We start from the raw sequence: 20,666 nt of genomic DNA, 5'->3' as shown, positions 1-20,666 counted from the left end.
CTGGGAGACATCAGGGGCAGCAGGGTGACACGCTGCTGACTTTACAGGGCTGCAAGGCAGTGTGGCCTAAAGGCAGACTCAGACAAACCTGAGGCCTCCTTCCTAAAAAGCTCAGCCTGGTAAGCACACTCTCTTAGTGATCTCCAGGAGCTGGTGAGGAATGGGGCCAGAGCCCATGGAGCAGGGACAGCAAAGATGGGGTGGGGAGAACAGCACTGGAAGCAGGAACCTTAGTAAAGTAGAGAGAGCAAGAACCCTGGTGTGTTGACATTCTAGAACCTCATTTTGCCACTACATCTCTCTGTTTGCACATCTTGGCAGCATCGTGCCCGAGCGCAAAGGGTCAGTGGGTCAATGCTGGGCCTGCTTGACAGAAGACTGCCAGATTAATAAGTCCCCAGCCCCAGAGCGGACATAATTGTACTAAAAAATTATTTGTTTTTTGGCTGAAGTTTAAATTTAATTGGTGTCCTATATTTTTATTTGCTAACTGGGCAACTCTATGCTGGGGGCCAGCATCTCAAGCTGCAGCTGGGTACAACTCAGGGTACAAGAGCACAGGGTAGCTCCGAAGGAAGACAGGAGCCAAGGCAGTGAATTTGGGACTGACCCAGCAGAAAGCCCTGGGTATCCTAAGATTCTGGGTTCGAATCCAAACTCCATCACTTCATAACTGTGAACTTGAGCAAGTTACGGTGCTTTTATTTCACCTCTCTGTGTCTTGGTTTCTTCTTTTCTAAAATGGGAACAATAATGATAATTATAGCAACTACTTCCCTCAAAGGGTTGTTGAAAAGATGAAATGAGTTTTTATTTGTGAAGTGCTTAAAACAGTGGCTGGGTTAGTGATTATTATTGTGGTTGCTATTCCAATAATATCCAATAATAATGTTATTCCAGCAGTAATACCCTGAGATCCCACAAGCCCGTTCCTTGTCCCAGACATGGCCCACACAGTCCCCTGGGCGCCCAGACAGGGCCCACCCTGGCCCCCCTGACACCACCCCCAGATATAGATCCCTCTCCCCAGACACGGCTCCCACAGCTCCCTCTGCTTCCCCCCAGAGCCCTTATAGCCTCAACTCCAAAGTGACCCCTTCTTCTAGCCCCTCCCCTCCGCCCCCTCCACCCCACCGAGGTGCCTGGAGGTGCCACAGCGCTGATGGTGAAGGATGACGGTGGTTCCACAATAAGGGGAAAAGGCAATTTCATCTTGATTAGCAGGCGATTTCTCTCTCCGTAATAAGCGCGCTCCAAATAATTAGCGTGTTTTACGTAATAATGAAATTACAGAAATGCAGTCCACTTATTCAAACAACTCACCATTACCATATTTTTAAATATTAGACTTAATTAGAGTTTATCACTTCAGAGAAGTATGCGGACCGAAGATGTTTTTAAAAAAATCCTCATAAAGTGTTTATTAAGCGCTGGTAAAGCTGGGATAATGATGTGTTTGGAAATTAAGGCAATCAAACACTTACCGCCGCTCCTGGAGGCCGGGCATGGAAATGAGGCCATTACACGCCCATTACCCGCCAGCTCAGAGCCACTTGGGGGGCGGGGAGAGCGTGTGCCTGGCCGAGAGGGCAGAGTGCCCGGAAACGCCTGTGCCAACATCCCACAACAGCCTGGCCAGCGAGCAGGCGTCAAAGCCTTATGTCACTTACATCACGTTTGGCCACCAGGAGCCCAACTCAGACTTGGCCAGGCAAATGACCAGATTGGTCCCAAATACCAAAGATGACACCCAAGACCAACCCTGACCCAGACTCCCAGGCTGGGCGGGACCTGTCACCTCCATTCAAACCCTAGCACAGAGTGGGGACAGAAGCCCTGCTTGGGCAGCCAAGAGAGGTCAGTGAGAGGAGGCAGAGGCTGAGGAAGCCACAGATCCAGAGCAGGTGACCGCTCCCAACTCTGGGCCACACAGGAAGGGCTAGCTGCAGCGGTGGGAAGAGTCTAGGAGGGAACTGGGGAACTGAGCCATGAGCCAAAGATACAGAGGAGCCAGGCCTCGGGCCCGGGAACACACCTGGATCAAGGAAAGCAGGCAAGAAGGGTGGTGGGAGAGGGGCTGGTGGCTCCAGGCCCCATTTATCCCAGTGAATAACTAATTCCAGAATTTATAGTGCTGGGTTTTTGTTCTGTGGCCATTTATATCTGCGAGGGGAGGAAATGAAGAGGCAGCACGGACGCCACATCTTTCTATGTTATTGCTTGTCTGCCATTTGCAAATCATTATTAATTGTGGGCCCTGGTGGCGGGCTGGGTGGGGGCCGGGCCGGGTACATCCACATAGCTCTTCATCAAGGACCCCAGCCGCTGCCCCAGAGAGCCAATTACCCCGCCCTGATTGGGATCAGATAAAGAGGGAATTTTTACAAATTAGGGAATAAATAGAATTTCCACACAGGGCGCGGGCAGGACCTGAGAGGCTGTAATGAAAAACCATCCGTCACCATCAGCGCGGCCTGGGCACGCAGCCCCGGCACTCCCTCCCCTTGTGGGCCCGCCCTAACGCTCAGGGGCCTGGGTGTACAGGTCTAAGGACACCGCTACTCCTCCACCCGCACCCCAGGCCCAGAAGCAGGGAGAGGACTTCCCTGGTGGGGTGTCTCTACGCCGGTCGGGCTGAAGAGGCCTAGGCCCCAGCACCGACACTTTGCCTACTGACTCCTCTTCCTTTCCCTGTCTGCCTCTCCCTCTGGATGTTAAGGAGGAGGACACTGAGGTGGTCATGAGAAAGGCCAGAGTTGGGGACCACAGGGCAAAGACCGCATCCATGCCCCTACAGCTACGGCAGCCCGAGGGCAGAGCCCCGGCCCTGTGGACCACTCACTCTGGGCTCCCATTAGCGCTCCTCCCCTTGGATCATTAAATATGTATATCTTATTACACGCCTTGTTAGAGTATCGAGCTCTATTGACTGATGATAAATCCTGAGCCTCGTCCTGGCCATAAATTTATCTGGAGATGATGAAGACTCAATAATCTAGTCAGGCAGATAATATCATCGGGCCTTAAAAAAGATCATTACATTATATGTCAGAATTAAAAGTGAAATACGCCGTAGTAACAGGGCGGCTGCTCTGGCCATTACAACGGGTGCCCGCCTCCCCCACTCATTCCTAGCCAAGGCCCCATCCAGGTAGAGGAGCCAAGAAGCCTCACCCTCCTCCTCCTGACTCTGGGATACTATAGCTAGAAGTGCCAGAGGTTAGCCAGATAACCCAAGGCCGGGCAAAGGCGACCTGGCCGGGGTGGGGTGAGAAGAGGCAGCTCCTGAGAACAGCTGGGCACATCTGCCATACCTGGCAGCCACCTCTGCCCCATTCCACCTTACCCTGTCCCTAGGGGTCTCCTGTGGGACTGTCTTCTGAGGGTCCTTGAGTGGCTCCAATAGGAAGGTGACAGGGCCTTACCCCTTTCCAGAATGGCCTGACCAACCAGGGTGTTTTTTTCCAAAATGCCAACACTGGGATTCAGACACGTTAGGTCACTTGCCGGTACTGCCCCAGGCACCTGTGACCTGGCCCCAGACCCATGCGGCCCAGACTCAGACGCAGTGTCTCTGAGGCCTTTCTTATGAGCATGTGCTAGCAATCTAGACCCTGGCCACCTCCTTCCCAAGAGACCCGCCTGTCATAGCCTCTACAACCTGTCCTTTGAGAAACTTGCCAGCCTCTTGGATCTTTGACCTCAGCACTGACGACTGTTTCCACTGTATCCTATTTCCACTCATTTCCACAGTTATACCTTCTACCTTTTTAACATCCTCCACTGCTCTTCCTTTGAAATATTAAATTCAAATCTCCCTAGTTACTGGCAATAATACACTTTTCTTTCATCTCACTGGAACCTTGAAACATTAATACCTCTACTCTATCCAGATACACGACTCGCCTCCTCTCTTTACTTTCTCCCCTGTCGACTTCTGACTGCTTACCCAACAGTCATTCCCTTGCTGCCAACCTGGCAGAGCCCACGCCTCCCTCCTGTGACCAGGGTGAATCCTCCAGGTCTGAGCCACCTGCGGTGATCCCATCCCCCTTGCCGCTCACTGGTTTAGGGGTGGCGGTGTGTTCTGGCTAGTGAGAATGAGGGTAAGTTTGCTGAAAGACCTTCTAGGAAAACTTGTTCACTCTTGTGAAGAGAAACACAAGGAGGAAGTAGTCCTTTATACTCTGTGGGAAGTTTTCATGTTTGCATGTAATGTCTGGGACTGCAGAAGCCATCTTCTAAACGTTAGGGGAGTTAGCCTGTGAAGAACATGCTGAAGATAACAGAACAGAAAAATGGGAAAAGTCTGGGTCCTTTATGACATTGCTGAGATGCTGAATTAACTAATCCTACAATCACCTTATCTCCAAACTTTTGTGAGGTAATAAATCCTATTATTTAAGGTATCTTGCATTGAGTTTTCTCTTTCTTGTAGCCAGAAGCATACTAACTGATACAGAATGTAAAGACAGGAAAGAGAGTGACATATAACAAAGGGGCCCTATAACATAAACTTGGCTGAAGGGAGGAGGGAGGGCAAAGGGCAATGAGGGCGCTGTTATTTCAAGCCAGGAAGTTGGTAACTCTTGTTATGCTCTCTTGAAACATTTGACCAAATTGTTTCCTGCTATATGGCAAGACACAGGCCATATTACTACTAAAAAGGCTAAAAGAGTCAAGTTTTGATGGGAACCCACATGAAAACAGAGAGGGGAGAAAACGCAACTGAACGAAGGAAAATTTTTTATGTCTATGGCTTGTGATCTAAGTTGCCTGAGAATCCCACAGCTCCACAAAGTCATTGGGGGCTCACACTTCTTTCTACCCTTCTCAGCGTGTTGCTTCTAATTTCCAGGTTATCTCCTGGTCCAAAATGGCTGCGGGAGCTCCAAGCATCACATCCACATTTTAGGAAAGAGGAAGAAGGAAACAGCAAGAATAATGTACTTCCCGGCTGAATCACTTCCTTTTAAGTATCATTCCTGGAGGTCTCACACAACGCTTTTCCTTTGATCTCACTGGCCAGAACTCAGGGACATAACCATATCTAGCTGTATGAGGAACTAAAAAGAAGTGGTGTTTTAACTGGGTACACATCGCTGCCCCTGGTGATACCAGGGCTCCTTTTAGTGAGGAAGGAAGACAATGGATATAGGGTATGAAGCAAGCAGTTCCCGTCCTAGCAACATAACCGACGCACCTCACACAGGAGCCTGGATTCCATGGCCCATCATCTCAGTCCTTTCTTGCCAACACTCTCAACTCTTCTCTTCTTTCCATCACCCTTGCCTGGAAAAACCCAAGCTGCCTTCTCTATGCTTGCATCTGGGCTGAGCGTGACTAGAGAACATCACAACCATATAGATTCGTGCCCCTCCTAAAACCAGAGTCTGCAAGCTCACCTGGGTGTATGAAACCGCCTGGCCGACCTCCTATGCTCCTGATCAGCGCACACACGCTCTCCCTTTCTCCCTAGTGCCCTTTTCTCTACTTCCCACCATTCTCAAGTCCCCCCCGCCCCCGACACAGTGTGGTCTCCTACTTCACAGGAGACACAGTAGGCACTGTCCTCTCACCTGTTACAGAGGGAGGAGAGAGGGTGCGTCCTCATGGCACTTCTAAAGCCCACCCCTCACTCCACCTGGGTTTTCCATCCCATTTCCTTTAGGGGGGCCTTACGTGAGGAGCAAGCCCCTTTCTGACAGAGCCTCGATTGTTTTTCTGCACTGCTTCCTTCACATAAGCATGTAAACACATCACACCTCTCCCATCTTTAAAAACAACCTCGCCTTAACTCCTTTTCCACGTGCCTGGTAGCCAACCTCTCCTCCCTTTCATAGCCAAACTTCCTGGTTAACGCTCAAGGCCTCCTTCCCTCATTTCCCACCCTACAATCTGATTTCCCTACCTGCGTCCTACCGAACCGCTTTCCCAAATGATCCCTCCGACCTCACAAGGCTGAAAGTCCAGTGGTTTAGATGGCCCCAGTGGACTAACGCGTGCCCTGAAGCTCTTCTCCCCCGGCTTCAGTGACAGCACCTTCCCTCCCTATCCAACTCCTTCAGCTTCTCTGTACTTTCTTCTGATTGTCCCTACAGAGTGGGTGTTGCTCAAAGCTGCCACTGGCCCCCTTCTCATTCTCCACGCTCTCACCGGGTACACTTAGCCAGTCCTGAGCTTATCTACCCTAGATGTCCCAGTGATTTCTAAACCTATATTCCCACTACCACCACCCTGGTCCAGGGCACCACCACCTCTCACCTAGGAGACAGCAGTGCCCCCGCCAATCTCCTCCAAGGTGTCCTTCTAAGCCACAAATCTGAGTCATTTCACTCCCTGTCTTAAAACCCTTCAATGATCCCGGAACAGAAAAAGGACAGCATTGGAAACACTGGTGAAATCCAAGTATGACCTTCAGTTTAGCTCACAGTATAGTACCCAAGTTCATTTTCTGGTACTGATAACTGTACTGTGATTATGTCAGATGCTAACATGAGAGAAAGCTGGGTAAGAGATGTATAGAAACTTCTCTGTAATGTAAAATTGGTTCAAAGTAAAAAGTTTAATAAGAGTTAATCATTAAAATCACCACCACCACTCACTCCAACAGCACCTCACTGCTCTCAGGATAGTGTCCAAACTTCTTTATAAAGTTCCGGGGATCTGCCCAGGTTCCCCCTCAGGCCTCATCTTCCCCACTCTCCTGTTGGGGACCCCAGAGTTCAGGCTCTTTAGCTTCTCAGCTTTTTCTGCACGCCCTCCTTCTGCTGGAAAGCCCCGCCCCTTGCCATCACTGCCTCAAGTGCCTTACCTGGGCCCTCATGTTTGCGTTAGGGATCCTTCTATGTGTTTCACAGCACCCAATGTTCCTCCACTGTGATGGCCTGTGTCACCTCCAGCTAGATCACAAACCCGAGGGCACTAATGTTACCTGTGCAGAGGCCCTCAATAAACACGTATTAAGTGGAAAAAAGGAAGAACTGGAAGAAAAGAAAGAGGGAAGGATGGGAGACAAGCTCACAGGCAAATCTATTACAGCCCTGACATCCGTTGCCCAAAGCCTAAACATGCCAAGGCCCTGAAAATTAGTCAAGGTCCTTGTCCTCAGCTTCCAAAGTGCTGGGGGCTTCAGCCCCTTCCCCACCTCCACTCCTTCCTAGTATCTTGATTTCCCCAAGACCTGCTGGGCCAGGACACTGGCTGGGACCTGAGCTCTCAGCAGTCCAGCCACCAGTCTGTCCAGCAAACTGATGCACCTGGGGGCAGCAGTATTGGTGGTGGGACTCCCCAGTCCTAACAGTGATGCCCTGGAGAAGGGCCTGGCTCTGCCTGGGGACTCTGCGAGGGGGGCTGCCCTCCCGAAGCCCTGTCCCACCTGGTAAATATTTCATCCTCAAGCTGCTCAGCTAATCCCTATTAATTTCAATACCGCCGCCTTGCCTGGCTCAGCTCCCAATGCATTATTTATCCCCTTTGTTTGTTTGTCGCTAACAGGTGGGCCCCAGCGGAGGCGCTGACTGGGGACAAGCCCACTCCATCACAGTGTGGCTGTGAATTAATCATGAGGACTAATGGGAAGCACCTCAGCTCCAGGCACTGCCCTAGCTGTCTCCCCCTGCCCTGGCACCCAGGGGTGGGCCAGGGCCACCTCAGCTCAATTCAAAACAACACATTTTATTTACTATCTGCCTACAAGAGTCAGACACAAGGTTACCCTTTGGGGATACAAGTTGAACAAACAGACATAAACTCCTGCCCTCAGGGAACTTACAATTCAGTTGAGGAGAGAGATGTTTAAATGACTATTTCTTAATTAGGATCGTGAGGAAAGGCTGTGCAGGGGAAGTGCTGGGTGTTAGGAAGGTGTGCACAGGGGAGGACCTGACCAAGTCTAGGAGTCAGGGAAGGCTTCCCTGGGGAAGCAACTTTGAGCTGCTCTCTGAAGGCTGAGCAGGAGTTAATCAGGCCAAGGACCCATAAAGCCATGTGGGAAGGCCAATGGCAGTTCCCAGAAAATGGGGGAGGCTCTTGTGCTGGAGTGCAGAGGGCGTGAGGAGAGTGGCTTGAGAAGGGGCAGGCCCAGCTCAGGGATGCTCTTCTCCCTCCATGACTGGCATTTTGTTCCTGGTGGACTGCCATGAACACATCCTGAACACCTGATATGCTCACTCACACCACCTCTGCTGACTTGAGCAACATGTGATTTCTTGACCTTCTGCTTGTGGCTCCTGAGAGATGGTCAAGATCATTAACCCTCCATTGCACAGATTAGGAAGCTCAGGTGAGCATTCAGCTTGGGGCTTATGAGAAGGCCTGTGTGGGCCTCTCAGCACCCTAAAGCTTAGGTGTGCCCATGGCAGGACCGGGCTGGATCTGACCCATTGACTCTATGTGGGGACCAGGCACAGGGTTGGGAACACTGAGCTGCCTCAGCCACGAGTGCTCACATCACCTCCCAGCAAGGAACCTCCCTCACCTCTGCAATCCAGCACTGGACTAGGCACCCAGAAGACCTCAGCAAACATCTTCTGAATGACTGAACAAAAGTGAATGAATGCCCCACAATCCCCTCAAAACTTTTACAGAGAACTAAAATAGACAAATGGGCTAACTGGTACCTGGGGGAGGGGGGTAGGTTTACAGTATTTTCAAATGCATTACCTCCTTTCTCCTCATAGTAAGCCTGGGAGGTAGGAGTCACCATCAACCCCAATTTAAAGAGGAAGAGACAGAGGCCCAGAGTGGTGAATGACTTATCCAGGACCACACAACCTAGAAGTGATAAGCCTTGACTAGAACAAGGTCACCCTGCTTCTAGGCTCCTGGCTCCACCATACCCATAGGTCTGCCCCTCTGTGGGCATTTCCCCAGGTACCCCCTTGGTGGCTCCAGGGACCCTAGTTCTCAAGAATGATCCCCAAGTGGTCTCAACTCATTTATGAACCAAATGTAGCTCTGCCAGGGCAGAGGCTTCACTGTGCACATGATCAGGGTTTGTAATTCTATTCAAAGTGGCCACTTTGAAAATCCGTATGTCTCCAGGCTACCTGTACATCATGGTGTCAAGTCCTGGAGCAGAGGCATCCATCAGCACCTCCCAACGCCATGCCTGTGTGCCCACATGCCTCTTCCCACCCGTGCGTCTGTCCTTGGCTCCCAGCAGCTCAGGAAGTCTTAGCCGGCCCTGTGCAAAGGTTCACGTTAGCCTGCTTGGCCCCGCAGTACCGTTGCCTGCAGACTAGTCTGGCTGCTGGGCCCCACCCCTGCCCCAAATGCTGCCTCGGCCCTGCCTGCTTCTCTGCTCTCTCGGAGCTAGGCAGCCAGCACGGAGGCAGCCTCGATAACTTGCTAACGTGCTGCCCATGCTGTTCTTAAAAATTTATGACTGTGCAACATGAAAAATCCGGCTGAGGAGCCGTCATTAGCCGCGCTGCCTCCCTCCCCCACCAGAGCCGCCCTCGTAAATTGAGATTTATGGCTGCAGCAGGCGGGGCGGGGGCGTGTGCAGGCGGTGAGGATGTTGTAGGGGAGACAGGGAGACCGATGAGACAGCGGTGGGGCCGGGGGCTCCCCCCTGCGGCAGCTCCAGTTTATCACAGCCTGCGGTGAGACCCACCGAGAGCAAGGTCTTGCCTGGGGTGTGAGCCCCCGCACAGATGCTGGATTCCGCCTAGCGGTGGGACTGGAGGGGGAGGGGCCTATCCCGTGCCAATCACTGGCTCCTTTAGGTGGAGGACCAGATCCTGAGGTCCAGGTGGCTGAGCAAAGGCCTCTCAGGAGGATGATTTGAGGAGGAAGAAGGTTGGACCTAGGGAGGCATCATCATCTTAGCTGGAGTGACAAGGCCTGGGCCCCCAGAGCCAGATTCTCCAACCAGAAGCACGTAGGTTGGGCTGTGATTGTGGTATCCCAACCAGAGAATTGGAGGGCAGGCAGAGAGCGGGGCAGAAGGGTGCCAGCAGTCTTCCCTTTCCCTCTTTTCTCTGGTGACGAGGGCTGGTGGAGAGGACCAAGTACTAGACCTAGTCACAGAGCCTCCCCAGACAGAGCCCAGTCTGGGGCTGAAGAGAAGAGGAGGTAATCCCGCAAGCCATGCCCCCCCCCCCACGAAGCCCCCCATACCACCCCCCCCACAGACCCTCTGTATTACCTCCCCGCTGCCTCCTCCCCTGCTCACTTAGCCCTGTCAGCCAGGCCATTATGAAATTGGGGTTTCATTTACAGACTAATTAAACATTACAGCTTGTTCACAATTACAACGCGGGGATGAGGGAGTAACTAATTACGGAAGAAATGAGCTAACATTTATCTCTGCTCCCACCCTCCCTCTCCCCACTGCCCCCCCAATCTGGCTTCCTCCCGCTCTCTGGTCAGTACCTGTTCTCTAGGCTTATTTCCTAGGATGGGGGACTGGAAGGGCTCAGCACCCACCCACCCTGGACACAAGATCTGACTATTGTTCCCAGACACTCTGGGGAGGGGCTTAGCTCTCAGGGCCCTGCTGCAGGAGACAGGGCTTTTGTGCAAGACCTTGGGTGTGACTAAAGTAAGGGACCCTGTGATGGTGGGGGGGGACACTACTTTGGTGTGTGAGTGTGACAGTACTTACTGGAGGGCTGTGTGGCTCCATGTAGCTGTACCTTGCAGGGCAGGATTTTGGTGTGACTGCTGCAGACAACTATTTGTGTGATGGGGTATGCGTGTGAATGAACCACACCCTCACCCTCAAACCCCAGGCAGAAGAGAAAAGAACTAGGTGGCTGCAGGAGGTGATGGTCAAAGCAGCCCTCGGTCCAAATAACCACTGGGCAGCCCTATTCATTCCTGCCTCAGAAGTAAGAAAGGGAGCAAGGTTACCCTGTTCTGGGGGCTCAGCTCATCCCTGCCCTCAGGTTGGTCTTGGCCTCTGGCCAGATGCCACCTGGGGCCCAAGAAGCCTCCTGGGGGCCTGGGGTGCCCCCTGTGGGCAGGAGTCCTGGGGTCTGGCTGGCCTGCCGCAGAGTTTAATAATAGTAACAGTGAGAGTAAGCGTTTCCATCCTTCCTGCCTTTGGGCAGAAGAAGAAAGGAAAGAGGAGGGAGAGGAGGGAGTGGAGGGAGCGGGCTGAAGGGAGGCTTTGAGGCCTCAGAACTCACATCAAACGGCCGGATCTGGGCCTAATTGTCTGACCCCTGCCCCTGCCTTCAATCAGCTCTGCGGCTCCCCGCCCGCCCCTCGCCTAACTAGCAGCCATGTTCTCCTCATTAGGACAAGCTCCCCTTGCACACGTGTCCCCGGACATGTCCCCAGCACTCTCAGCTCCCAACCTTGCCTGGTGGGAGGGTACGGTGGGGACCCAGTTTTGGAGGGGCCCCTGGGACAGCTACAGCCTCCGCCACCACAGCTGCCTGGACTGAGCTGCTCAGCCCCTCTCCTTGAGCTGCAGGGGCCTGGATGCCACATGTGGTGACATATCCTGGGGCTGGCTCAGCCGCTGGGTGCGTTCTGTCCTCTGTGCGTCCTTCTTGCTACAGCCCGACTGTCTCAGACACAAGCTCCTGAGGGCGGCATGTGTTTGAATCCTGTCCCTTTTGGTCTGGTTCAGCCCGGCAGGGGTTCTGGGCTGGGTCAGGGTCTGTGTTCAGAGGCTGGGAGCGGAAGGAACATGTCTGCCCACTGTGCTAGGGTGGCCCCCTTCCACGGGCCCAGGCATGCTGATGTGTAGAGTGTCTGGGCTGCTGCCACCGCTGTGAAGCAGCAGAACCTGGTGGTTTTGAGCTCTGACCTTAGAGAGATACATGTTTAAATTCCGGCTCTCCCACATCCTTGCTCTGCAGCCTTGGGTGAACGGTAACCTTCCGGAGCTCCAGTTTGCTCACATACAGTAGTGCTGACAGCCCCTATCTCACAGGGTTTGGGAATGAGATGACAGACGGGAACTCGTCTGTACTACATCTGCCACTCAGCAAATGTGGAGGGATACTGGCGTTGGAGGGCGATTCAGACCAAGTTGCCCCCTCCATAGGCCACAGCCCCACTTTGCCCAGGTGGGGTCTGGACCCTGGTCACCGGTGTCAAGGACAGGAGGAGCTGTGGGGAAGGGGCTAATACCAGGGACGGAAGCACCGACACTAGAGTCTAAGCTTGGGGGCAGGGATGTCACACGGCAGCTTCAGGTGGCAAGGGCAGGACCCAGCTTAAGGACTGTCAGGGGGCATGAGGTCAGCTGAGTAGGTCTGGGGCTGGTCCTTGAGGCGCGGCCCCTTCCAGGAGTACTGTGGGCCCGGGAGGAGGCATGCTGTGAACACGGCCAGAGTGAGGGGCTGTCTGGCTACTCGCGGTGCTCATGTTCAGGGTACCAGACCTGGAGGCGATCAGGGGAGGGGCTGGCCTGGTCTGGGCCCTGACATTGTCTCTCACCTTAAACCAGTGGTAATGACTTGCAAATATTGATGAAAACGCAAACTACAGAGATTGTGTTTTTCAGGGAGTGAAGGTGGGGAGCGGGGATAAGGAGGAAAATAAACTGAAATGAAGTCCAGTTATCTCCCATCTGTGGCTGCTCCTAATCCCCCAGCCCAAAGGAATCCAATGCAGCCCCTTATCTGCCCTGTCAATCACTCCATCACCGCCCAGTGCTCGGTGGGCACCACACGCCCTCATACACACTCAAGCACAAGCTCACACATGCACACACACGCACACACTCGCTCCGACACTCCTGCCCACCCCCAGCCCATTACTCCTCTGAGTAGGAGCAGCCAGCACGCAGGTCCTGCCAGATGGATGCAATTTGCATAATATCAGCAGTGGAGGCTGCAAGATCACCAGGGGTCAGGGCGCTGACATCCCCGCACAGTCTATCTGCAAGTGCTAATTTGGCCGGCATTGATCTGTCTTTCTGATTTCTTTGTCATTTACGTCTGCGACGGTTTGACAGGAAATACAGAGAGAGACAAGGGGAGGCCAGGCCGGGCCCGGGGCTAGCAAGGTAGGGAAACAAAGATTGTACTTCCCAGTGCATCACACACACACAACACATAATACACATACCAGAACCTTCCCCCATCCATCCGGCAGTCCACCTGTCCATCTGTCCGTCCATTTTTCCACCTGTGGTTGCTACTGAAGACTAGAGCTCAGGAAGGAAGGAGTGAACACCTCTCCAGGTGAATACTGCCTACAGACAGGCCAAGGGAGCCCCTGTCGGTGCCTGGAGAGTCATCCCTTCTCAGGGCCACCTCTCCCCCAGCTGCTCACTTTCTCTGGGCGACACCAGAAAGAACGAGACGGGAGTGGGGGGTGGGGGTAGTGCCAAGGAAGCACAGACTCCAGCCGTCTCTGTCCCCGCCTCGTACAGCAGCTGTGCCGACAACTCCTCCTGAGCCCGCCCTGAAGATGGTCGAAGTGGAGGGGGTGGGGAGGGGGGGCCCGAGCAGCACCTTTCTGCCTCTCCGGGATAGCCAGGGAGAGGGCTACTAGGTCTGCAGGGGCTTTATATCAATCCTTCACCACCCTCAGGTCTTCCAAAGCCCAGACTGGTTTCTAGCTGATTCTGAAGCCCCTCAGCTCAGCCAGAAAGCCTTAGATCAGATCAGATCTAAATGCTACCCACTGAACCCTTGGCCACTATCCCCACATTCTTCCGTGCCTTGGGAGAAGGGCTCCCCATAGGGACAGGGGCACTGCCTGGACAGATGTCAATGGTAAAAGGGGAGGGGAAGATAAGATTGCAACTCTGGAAAGAAAGAACCCACTGCAGAGAAGTGGACATGGTCACCCTGTCAAGAGAGGCAGAGGGGCCTGAGCCTTCTAAGGGTGAAAGCCCCCCTCCCTGCCAGCCACAGTGGCTCTGTCGTGGCCCCACCTCCTTTCCCTTGCTGATGGTAGCAGAGCAGGGTGATCAGAAGGAACTCCCTGCTGGGCAAGAGGGGGGCTGGCGTTTGGTGTGTGCTAATCCCGGGCCTGAGGTCTTCAGAGGGACCTGGGGAACTTCAAGGAGGGGAAGGCAAAGCTGTACTGTGGACGAGCTCATTAGCCAGCACCCCCACCCCCCCCCACGAGGAGGAGGGCGGGCAGCCCAGGGAGCGTGGCGGCAGAGGCGGCAGAGAAAAGGCTGTCACTGTCCTTTCTTCCTTTTGGTACAAGCATCTCCCTGAGCCGACGATTCTCCTGCAGTGACACCTCTCACGGGAGCTAATGAGATCCGTGTCACAGAGCTAATGCGCTCTGACTGGACTCTTGATAGACACCCTACTCCTTCAGGGGAGACCACAGGCCAGTACTGCCCCCCTGGGGCCAGGCCCCCACCTTGCCTCCTGCCAGCCCAGCTCTTTTTGCCAAACCATGCTGGGTAACAAGCTCCTGAGAGTCCACTTGGTGTCTGGCCATCCCTCCTTACCATGAGCCTCAGAGGGACCTCTCAGGCCCTAAGCAGAGGGGCTAAGAAACCAAGGAAGGACCACCCAGCTGGGCATCAGGGAAGGTTCCAGTTAATTCTCCCAGCTAGCTGAAATCAGCAGTCTGTGGGGCCTCCATGTCCAAACAACAGGTGAGATTTTACTGACATTTCCTGTGCAGATTTCTGGGTCCTGCTGTTAGATCAAGTATGGAGGGCCTGAACATCACCACCAACAAACTGTAAGTGGGGTCCAAGGATGTATTTTGTACATGCACACTGGGAAGTCCAGGCAAGATTCCCAGAAGAGGTGGCCCCTGGAAAACGGGCAGGATTTTCCTGGTCAATGAGGTGGAGAGCAAACAGATCAGAGAACTGTCAGAGCCAGAAGGAGGTCAGAAGCCGAGAGTTGCCGGGCTCTGGCTCTGAGGGCGACTGTAGCAGGCTTTCTTCCTCAACAAGGCTTTGTCAAGGCCTGTATGTTTCATACTAACTGAGGGAAATGAGGGAAGTGAGCTTGTGTTCTTCCTCATTGTCTCTGTTGGTAGCACAAAGCCCGACACCAAAAAGGTGCTTCCTAGTTCAGCACAGCGGTAAGAACATAGACTCTGCACTCACACGGACCTGGGTTTGAGTCCTGGTTCTTCAATTTACCTGGCTGTGTGACCTCAGGCAAGTCACTTAACTGAGTCTCAGCTTCCTAGTCTATAAAATGGGAATGATAATGCCTGCCTTCCATAAAACTGGTGTGAAAATTACATTAGTTAATAAAAAGTACCCCCAAATACATGCTGACCCTCTGCAGAAACACAAGAAGCACCATACAGCACTCCGAAGTCCCCCGTGGAGGCTGCCCTGCCTCAAAGCCGTTGGTCCATGGCAAGGATGCAGATGGAGTACGCTGACTGCTGCCCGTCAGCAGTCCCACGTACATGCGGTCCCTCTTCACCCATAGCCCGCTCCACACCACCCTGTTCACTGGGCTTGCAAGGTCAAATCCACCACCTCAGAACGAAGTGTCCCTCTCCTGACAGAGGGCATGCCGACAGCCCCCAAACACCCCTTTTCTGCCTGGAGCTCCACCGCCTCCCTTCCTGAACCTACCTCTCCCTTAGCTGCCAGGGCCAACTGTACCTGTGCTGACGACTGTACCTGAGTTCTGTCGGGGCAGGGCACTCTGTCATCTTCACCAGTACACCTGTCACGGCTCCTGACACATAGCAGGTGTAAGGTAAACATTCACTGACTGGTCCTCTGCCTCCATTCCCAGGGCCACTGCTGGCTCTGAATTAACCGCCGCCTCCGTGCTCCTTGCTGAGCTGCCCCTTCTGCAGTTTCTCCTTGCTAGTCCTCCCTGTATAAACTCTCAGATGGCTCAAATTGAAGCCCAACTCTGACCAGGTTACCGCTCTGCCAGGATCCGCCCACCCCGCCCCCAGCTCCCCTGCAACAGTTCAGCCATGCACATCCATCCCAGCGGGCCCTCTCCCTTTCCACAGCCTACCTCCCAGCCCTCCAGCATGCCTGCCCCTTGCTCTCTCAGGGCCACCACACCCGGTGCTCAGCAGGAGTCCCCACCAGGTAGGCCCCACACACTCCCCCTCCCACCCATACCTTAGAAAGAGACTCAGGAGATCTCTATAGGGCCTAGGATCATCAGTGATTTGCGCACAGAGCCACTGCGTAGCCCCCTCCCTGGCACCGTGGGAGAGCCAAGCGGGTCCCAGAGATGGCTAAGCTGTGGAATCTGCAGAACCCTTGCCCAGCATCACCAATGCTGCCCCCCCACCAATATGCACACCACTCCCCACTTCAGGCTGGCAGCTCCTCACGCAGTTAATTAGCACTATGTCACTGAGGACCAGCCTGAGTGGCCAGTGACAGGAGCTGACCCTTGACCCCAGGGCTGGGAAACAGTCCACATCAAACTCTTACAGCGCGACCCTTTTAGCACGCACAGTAACTCGGGGCACCGCCAGCTGAAGCTCATTAAAGCTGTCTCTTTGGCGCGAGGGCCATTAACCTCACTGCTCAAAACCAACGCCTCCCCTCCCTGCCTCTCCCAGCCCAATTAATGCCCTGCATCCTCCCTCCCCTCCAAACACCCTCACCCACACCTCAGAGCCAGCTGGGAGCGGGCAGGGCAGCCCTCTGCATCCAAAGATACAAAGACCCAGTGCCAGGAACCCCCAGTGCCCTGGGGAGGCCATGGTGTTGGCAGGGCCACAGAGGAGGGGGCTGCCTGAGCACCTACTGTGTGCCAGGCCAGGCACTGCACAAGCCCTTTACACGATCAGCTTCACTGAACCTCCCCAACAGCCCTGAGAGGCACTGGCATTGTCTCTTGTCTGAGGTCACAGGGCTCTGGGTGGTAGAGCCAGAACTTCCTCTGGCTCCAAAGCCCTTACTCCATTGTCACTTGTAACCTTGGACTGTCCCCTGTGGCCTGGCCAGATGGAAAAACCTTCTTCCCTGGAGAGGGAGGGAACACCTCAGGAGTCCTAACAGAGAGGGAAGAAGGAACCTCTTCCTCTCACAAACACACCCTGGGACGCATCCACAGACACAGGGCACCCAGCTCAAGGCCAACCCAGCCCCGCTGGTCCCTCTAGCAGCCAGACTCAACTACTGGCAGCCCCTGCCCGCCTGGGCCAGTGCAAGTCCTCTCATTGATCCTCACTGTCTGGTCCCTCCCTTTCCCATCCCTCTGTCACTGATTCATCTACTCATTCATTCAGTGCCCCCCCCAAAGTGTTTACTAAGCATCTATTAAGAACCAGCATGCGCAGTGCGCCCTGCCCCGTCAGTTCTGAGCAGGAGCTCTGAGAGTACTGTCCTCTCAGTCACAAACCTCCTATCTCCTCAGAACCTCACCAAAGAGCCAACCCTTTAACTGGCATTCAAGACCCACTTATTTCCCCATTTTTTTTCTAGCTGTTCTCTGACCCAAGTGTCCCTCCCACTCCAGTCACAGCAAACTACGTGTAGGTATCTAAGTTGTCTTCAGTGTGCCCTTGTGCTTTTGTACGCACAGCTGCCCTTAAGTAGAAAACCCTTCCCTCATTTTTCTACCTAGCAAACTCCTACTCATCCTTCAAGAATCTCCTGACTCAAGTGTCTTTCCTCTCTAGGAAACTCCCTGCTGAGCTTCCAAGCAGATCAGCTTGCTAGGCTTGGGGTCTCCTCTAGGTTGTATGGACTAGCTCCTATGGAAGGCAACAGTTGTTGTGGGGCACCCCCAATTCCTTAGACCTGTTGACTTGCTTCCTCTCCCCCCACCTGCCAGGCCCCAGAAGAGCCTTGGGGTGTCCCAACAAGAAGGATACAGGGCATCCCTGAGGTCAGTGAGATGTAAATAAAGAAGCAGAAGTCATTGTGGCACCTGAGGACAGGAAAATCCTCCCTTGGGGCAGCCTAGGTGTTCCTATCGCGGCCCTTATACCCTGGGGACCCAGTTCAGTCTCTATCTTGTCCTAGGATGTCACCTCCTTGAGGACAAGAATCTCCACCCAGCATGCCCAGCACCCACTAGGCACCAGTGATCTCTGTGGAAAGGATGAAGGGCTAGTCTGTGACAGGTGACTGGGTCCTTTTGGTGTATCCTGCCGGTCCCTCTGCCGCCATAGCTCCCCAAAGGTACACAGGTTATGATAATGTCATACTACTTCCCAGGAATAACCCCCCTCCCCGCTCCTCCCCACTTGGAACAAAGCCTATGCTTGTCAAGTACCCCACTTGAAAGCATTTGCATGACGTGTGCTCACACACAGAAAATCAGATACACAGAAATGAACAGACACACTTTCTGGTGGATACACACACAGGCTGATGGTTGCTTCCATATAAAGACAAATGCCCTCAGGAAAATCAACCCAGATATATTGTTACACTCACTCACTCACACACACATGCCCCCCAATACTGATATATCCAAAGTTAGCAGAGCTTCCAATGCCTAGAACCACAGCCACTCCATCCCCCTCCCACGCAGGGATTCCTCTGAGGGTGCACCCCCACCTGGTACCCCAAGTGGCCCCTCCCAACCCCGGCACCGCTCAATGGAGGCTGCTCCTCCTGCGGGGGAGTCAATACCCTGTGGACGGAGCCATCGGTCAGAAGGACCCCGACTAATTAAAAGCTGGTGAGGTTTAAATAATTCATCTCCTTAACTCCCATTGATCGCCCAGTTTAGTAGCCACAGACTTGAAACAATATTAAACAGCCTCTTCTAGCTCCATGGGGGTGGGTAAGCTGACATATGCCCACCCCTCTGAGGACATCACCCACCAGAGATGCAGGCAGGGTTGGGGGTATCTTGGCCTGAATCCAAGGCCACCTGTGACCCACCCAAAGCCCAGACCCCAGTCTTATTCTAAACAGTGTTTTGAGAGATCTCTTCCAATGGTCTGGTTCCACTCTCCCCTATGCCACCCTCCTTCCCCACTCCCCCCACCTATGGAAAGCACCCCGTTAGAGCACAGAGCCACAGAACCCCTCTGTGTGCCAGGGGACTGGGGCATGCGGGCAGGGGGCTGACTGAGCTGCCAGGGGGTATATGTGGAGGGACTGACCAATGCCGCTGTGGGGCCGGCCTATGTGTTGCAGGCTGAGGCCCTTGTTCATGTCTAGAAGTCCATTCTTGGGCCAGCAGCCCATGGCGAAGCTGTAAGCCTGGAAGACAGGAGGCAAGAATGGTTAACAGAGGCCCTGACCCCCAATACTCACCACCTCCACCCTCCAGCCAAATCTTGCCAGTAAGGGCTTACTCTCATTATGTCACTTCATGAGAGTCCCCTCACTGGGTCCCCTTTCCACCAGGGCCCCCACCAGAAAATCCCTTCTTCTTTCAGAGCTCCTTTTATCTTAGGCATCTCCCCATCAGAAACCTCCAGCCCCCAACAGGTGCCCCCTTGTCAGGCTCCTCTAGAGAGCTCCCATTTATTAAGATTCTCCTTCTCAGGACCATCCTGTCATCAGGGCACCCCCTTCACCAGGCAGCCCTGTTAGATACCCCTCCCTCAGTGTACCCAGCACTGTGCTGGGCCCCTCCCCACAGTATTGCTGGTCATAAAGCCTGGTGTCGGGAAGGACTTGGAGACCAACATATCCAAACTTCACTCTATAGATAGGAAAACTGAAGCAAGAGGGGGCCAACCACAGGCCCTTGGTCTACTTGCTTTAGACCAAGAGGCAGGCCAGGCTGTGGAAGGCTGAGTGCCATGCGTGGGCTCAACTGAGGAGGAGTAAGGTCACCTGGTTGACTCAAGCAGCTGTGAAGGGAACACATAAAAAGAATGTGTGTGTGTGTGTGTGTGTGTGTGTGTGTGTGTGTGTTAGGGGGAACAGATCTCTGCTGAAGGTCAAGTACTCACTTATGCATATTCAAAGCGGCCACCCATCGATCTGTACTTAATTGTTTTCCTGGGGTTGGGGAAGGAAGTGCTGGGGGCATCGATCTGCTCAGACCCCTAGCACTTCATTGCTCCCCTCCATCTGCTACTCGCGCCACCTGGCCGCCACCAACCTCCATGGTGGGGGGCAGTACATGGCAGGACCAGGGATAGTACTTTTCTTTCACAATCCCTTACAGGCACAACTGACTTGACATCACAGATGAGGAAACTGAGGCCCAGAAAGAAGAGAATTACAAGGGTTAGAATGCTATCAAGTGGCCCAGTGGGAACTGAACTCCTGCTCCACCTGCTAGCAAAGTCCTGGGCTTCTACCAGGGGCTTGTGTAGCTGGCTGGCCCTTCAGACATTTCCCATCGCCTCACTTTGAAGTCCTGGAACCCCAGGCTGCCCTGCTCCCAGTGGCAGGAAGCATACGGGATAGGGTCACTAGGAATGTAGCTCGGGGGAGTTCCCAGAAGCTAGGTGGGGAGGGGAACGAGGGGGAACTAAGGTGGCTGCAGCCACGTTCAGACAGGCACTGCAGTGCCCCCAGCCATGCCCTGGCCTGGAGGTCCCCATCCCACTGGAGACTCCCTCACAGCGGGGAGGTCCTAACACCAGGTCAGAAACCAAAGACATGAGGCTGGACACAGAGTCTGTGCTGAGGCCAAGGGGCTGGTACCCTTCCTTCCCAGCTGCAGGAACCAAGCCCTGGCTCTGCGGGTCCTTCAATCTTAGCACCCTCCCGAGCCGCTTTCCTTGACCACAGACGATACCAGCCACAACTCAACGTCCCAGCCAACCTTCCCACACTTTCCCAGGCCACAGCTGGACCCACAAATTGGTGGCTGGGTGTGAGGCTCAAGGGCAGGGGAAAGAACGCTGGCTTGCAG

The 20,666-nt window shown here is 53.9% G+C and overlaps 1 protein-coding gene across 9 annotated transcripts in view; it reads right to left on the bottom strand.

The window, feature by feature from the left end:
* Nucleotides 1-20,666, bottom strand: part of ERI3 (ERI1 exoribonuclease family member 3) — a 125,117-nt gene that overhangs the window by 5,851 nt on the left and 98,600 nt on the right. For 8 of the 9 annotated variants that reach the window (XM_028123246.2, XM_028123250.1, XM_028123247.1 and 5 more), the window contains one exon: nt 18,952-19,051. The exons of the other annotated variant lie outside the window; for it this stretch is intronic. In XM_028123246.2, the coding sequence (XP_027979047.1) occupies nt 18,952-19,051 (100 nt within the window). The remainder of the gene's footprint in view (nt 1-18,951; nt 19,052-20,666) is intronic. 9 annotated transcript variants of the gene reach the window in all.

The sequence above is a fragment of the Eumetopias jubatus genome, unplaced genomic scaffold, assembly GCF_037043125.1.
Source record: "Eumetopias jubatus isolate StellerSeaLion01/CBP00866 unplaced genomic scaffold, mEumJub1_p1.0 scaffold_4, whole genome shotgun sequence".
NCBI classification, from domain to species: domain Eukaryota; kingdom Metazoa; phylum Chordata; class Mammalia; order Carnivora; family Otariidae; genus Eumetopias; species Eumetopias jubatus.
This window is presented reverse-complemented; position numbering and strand designations above follow the sequence as displayed.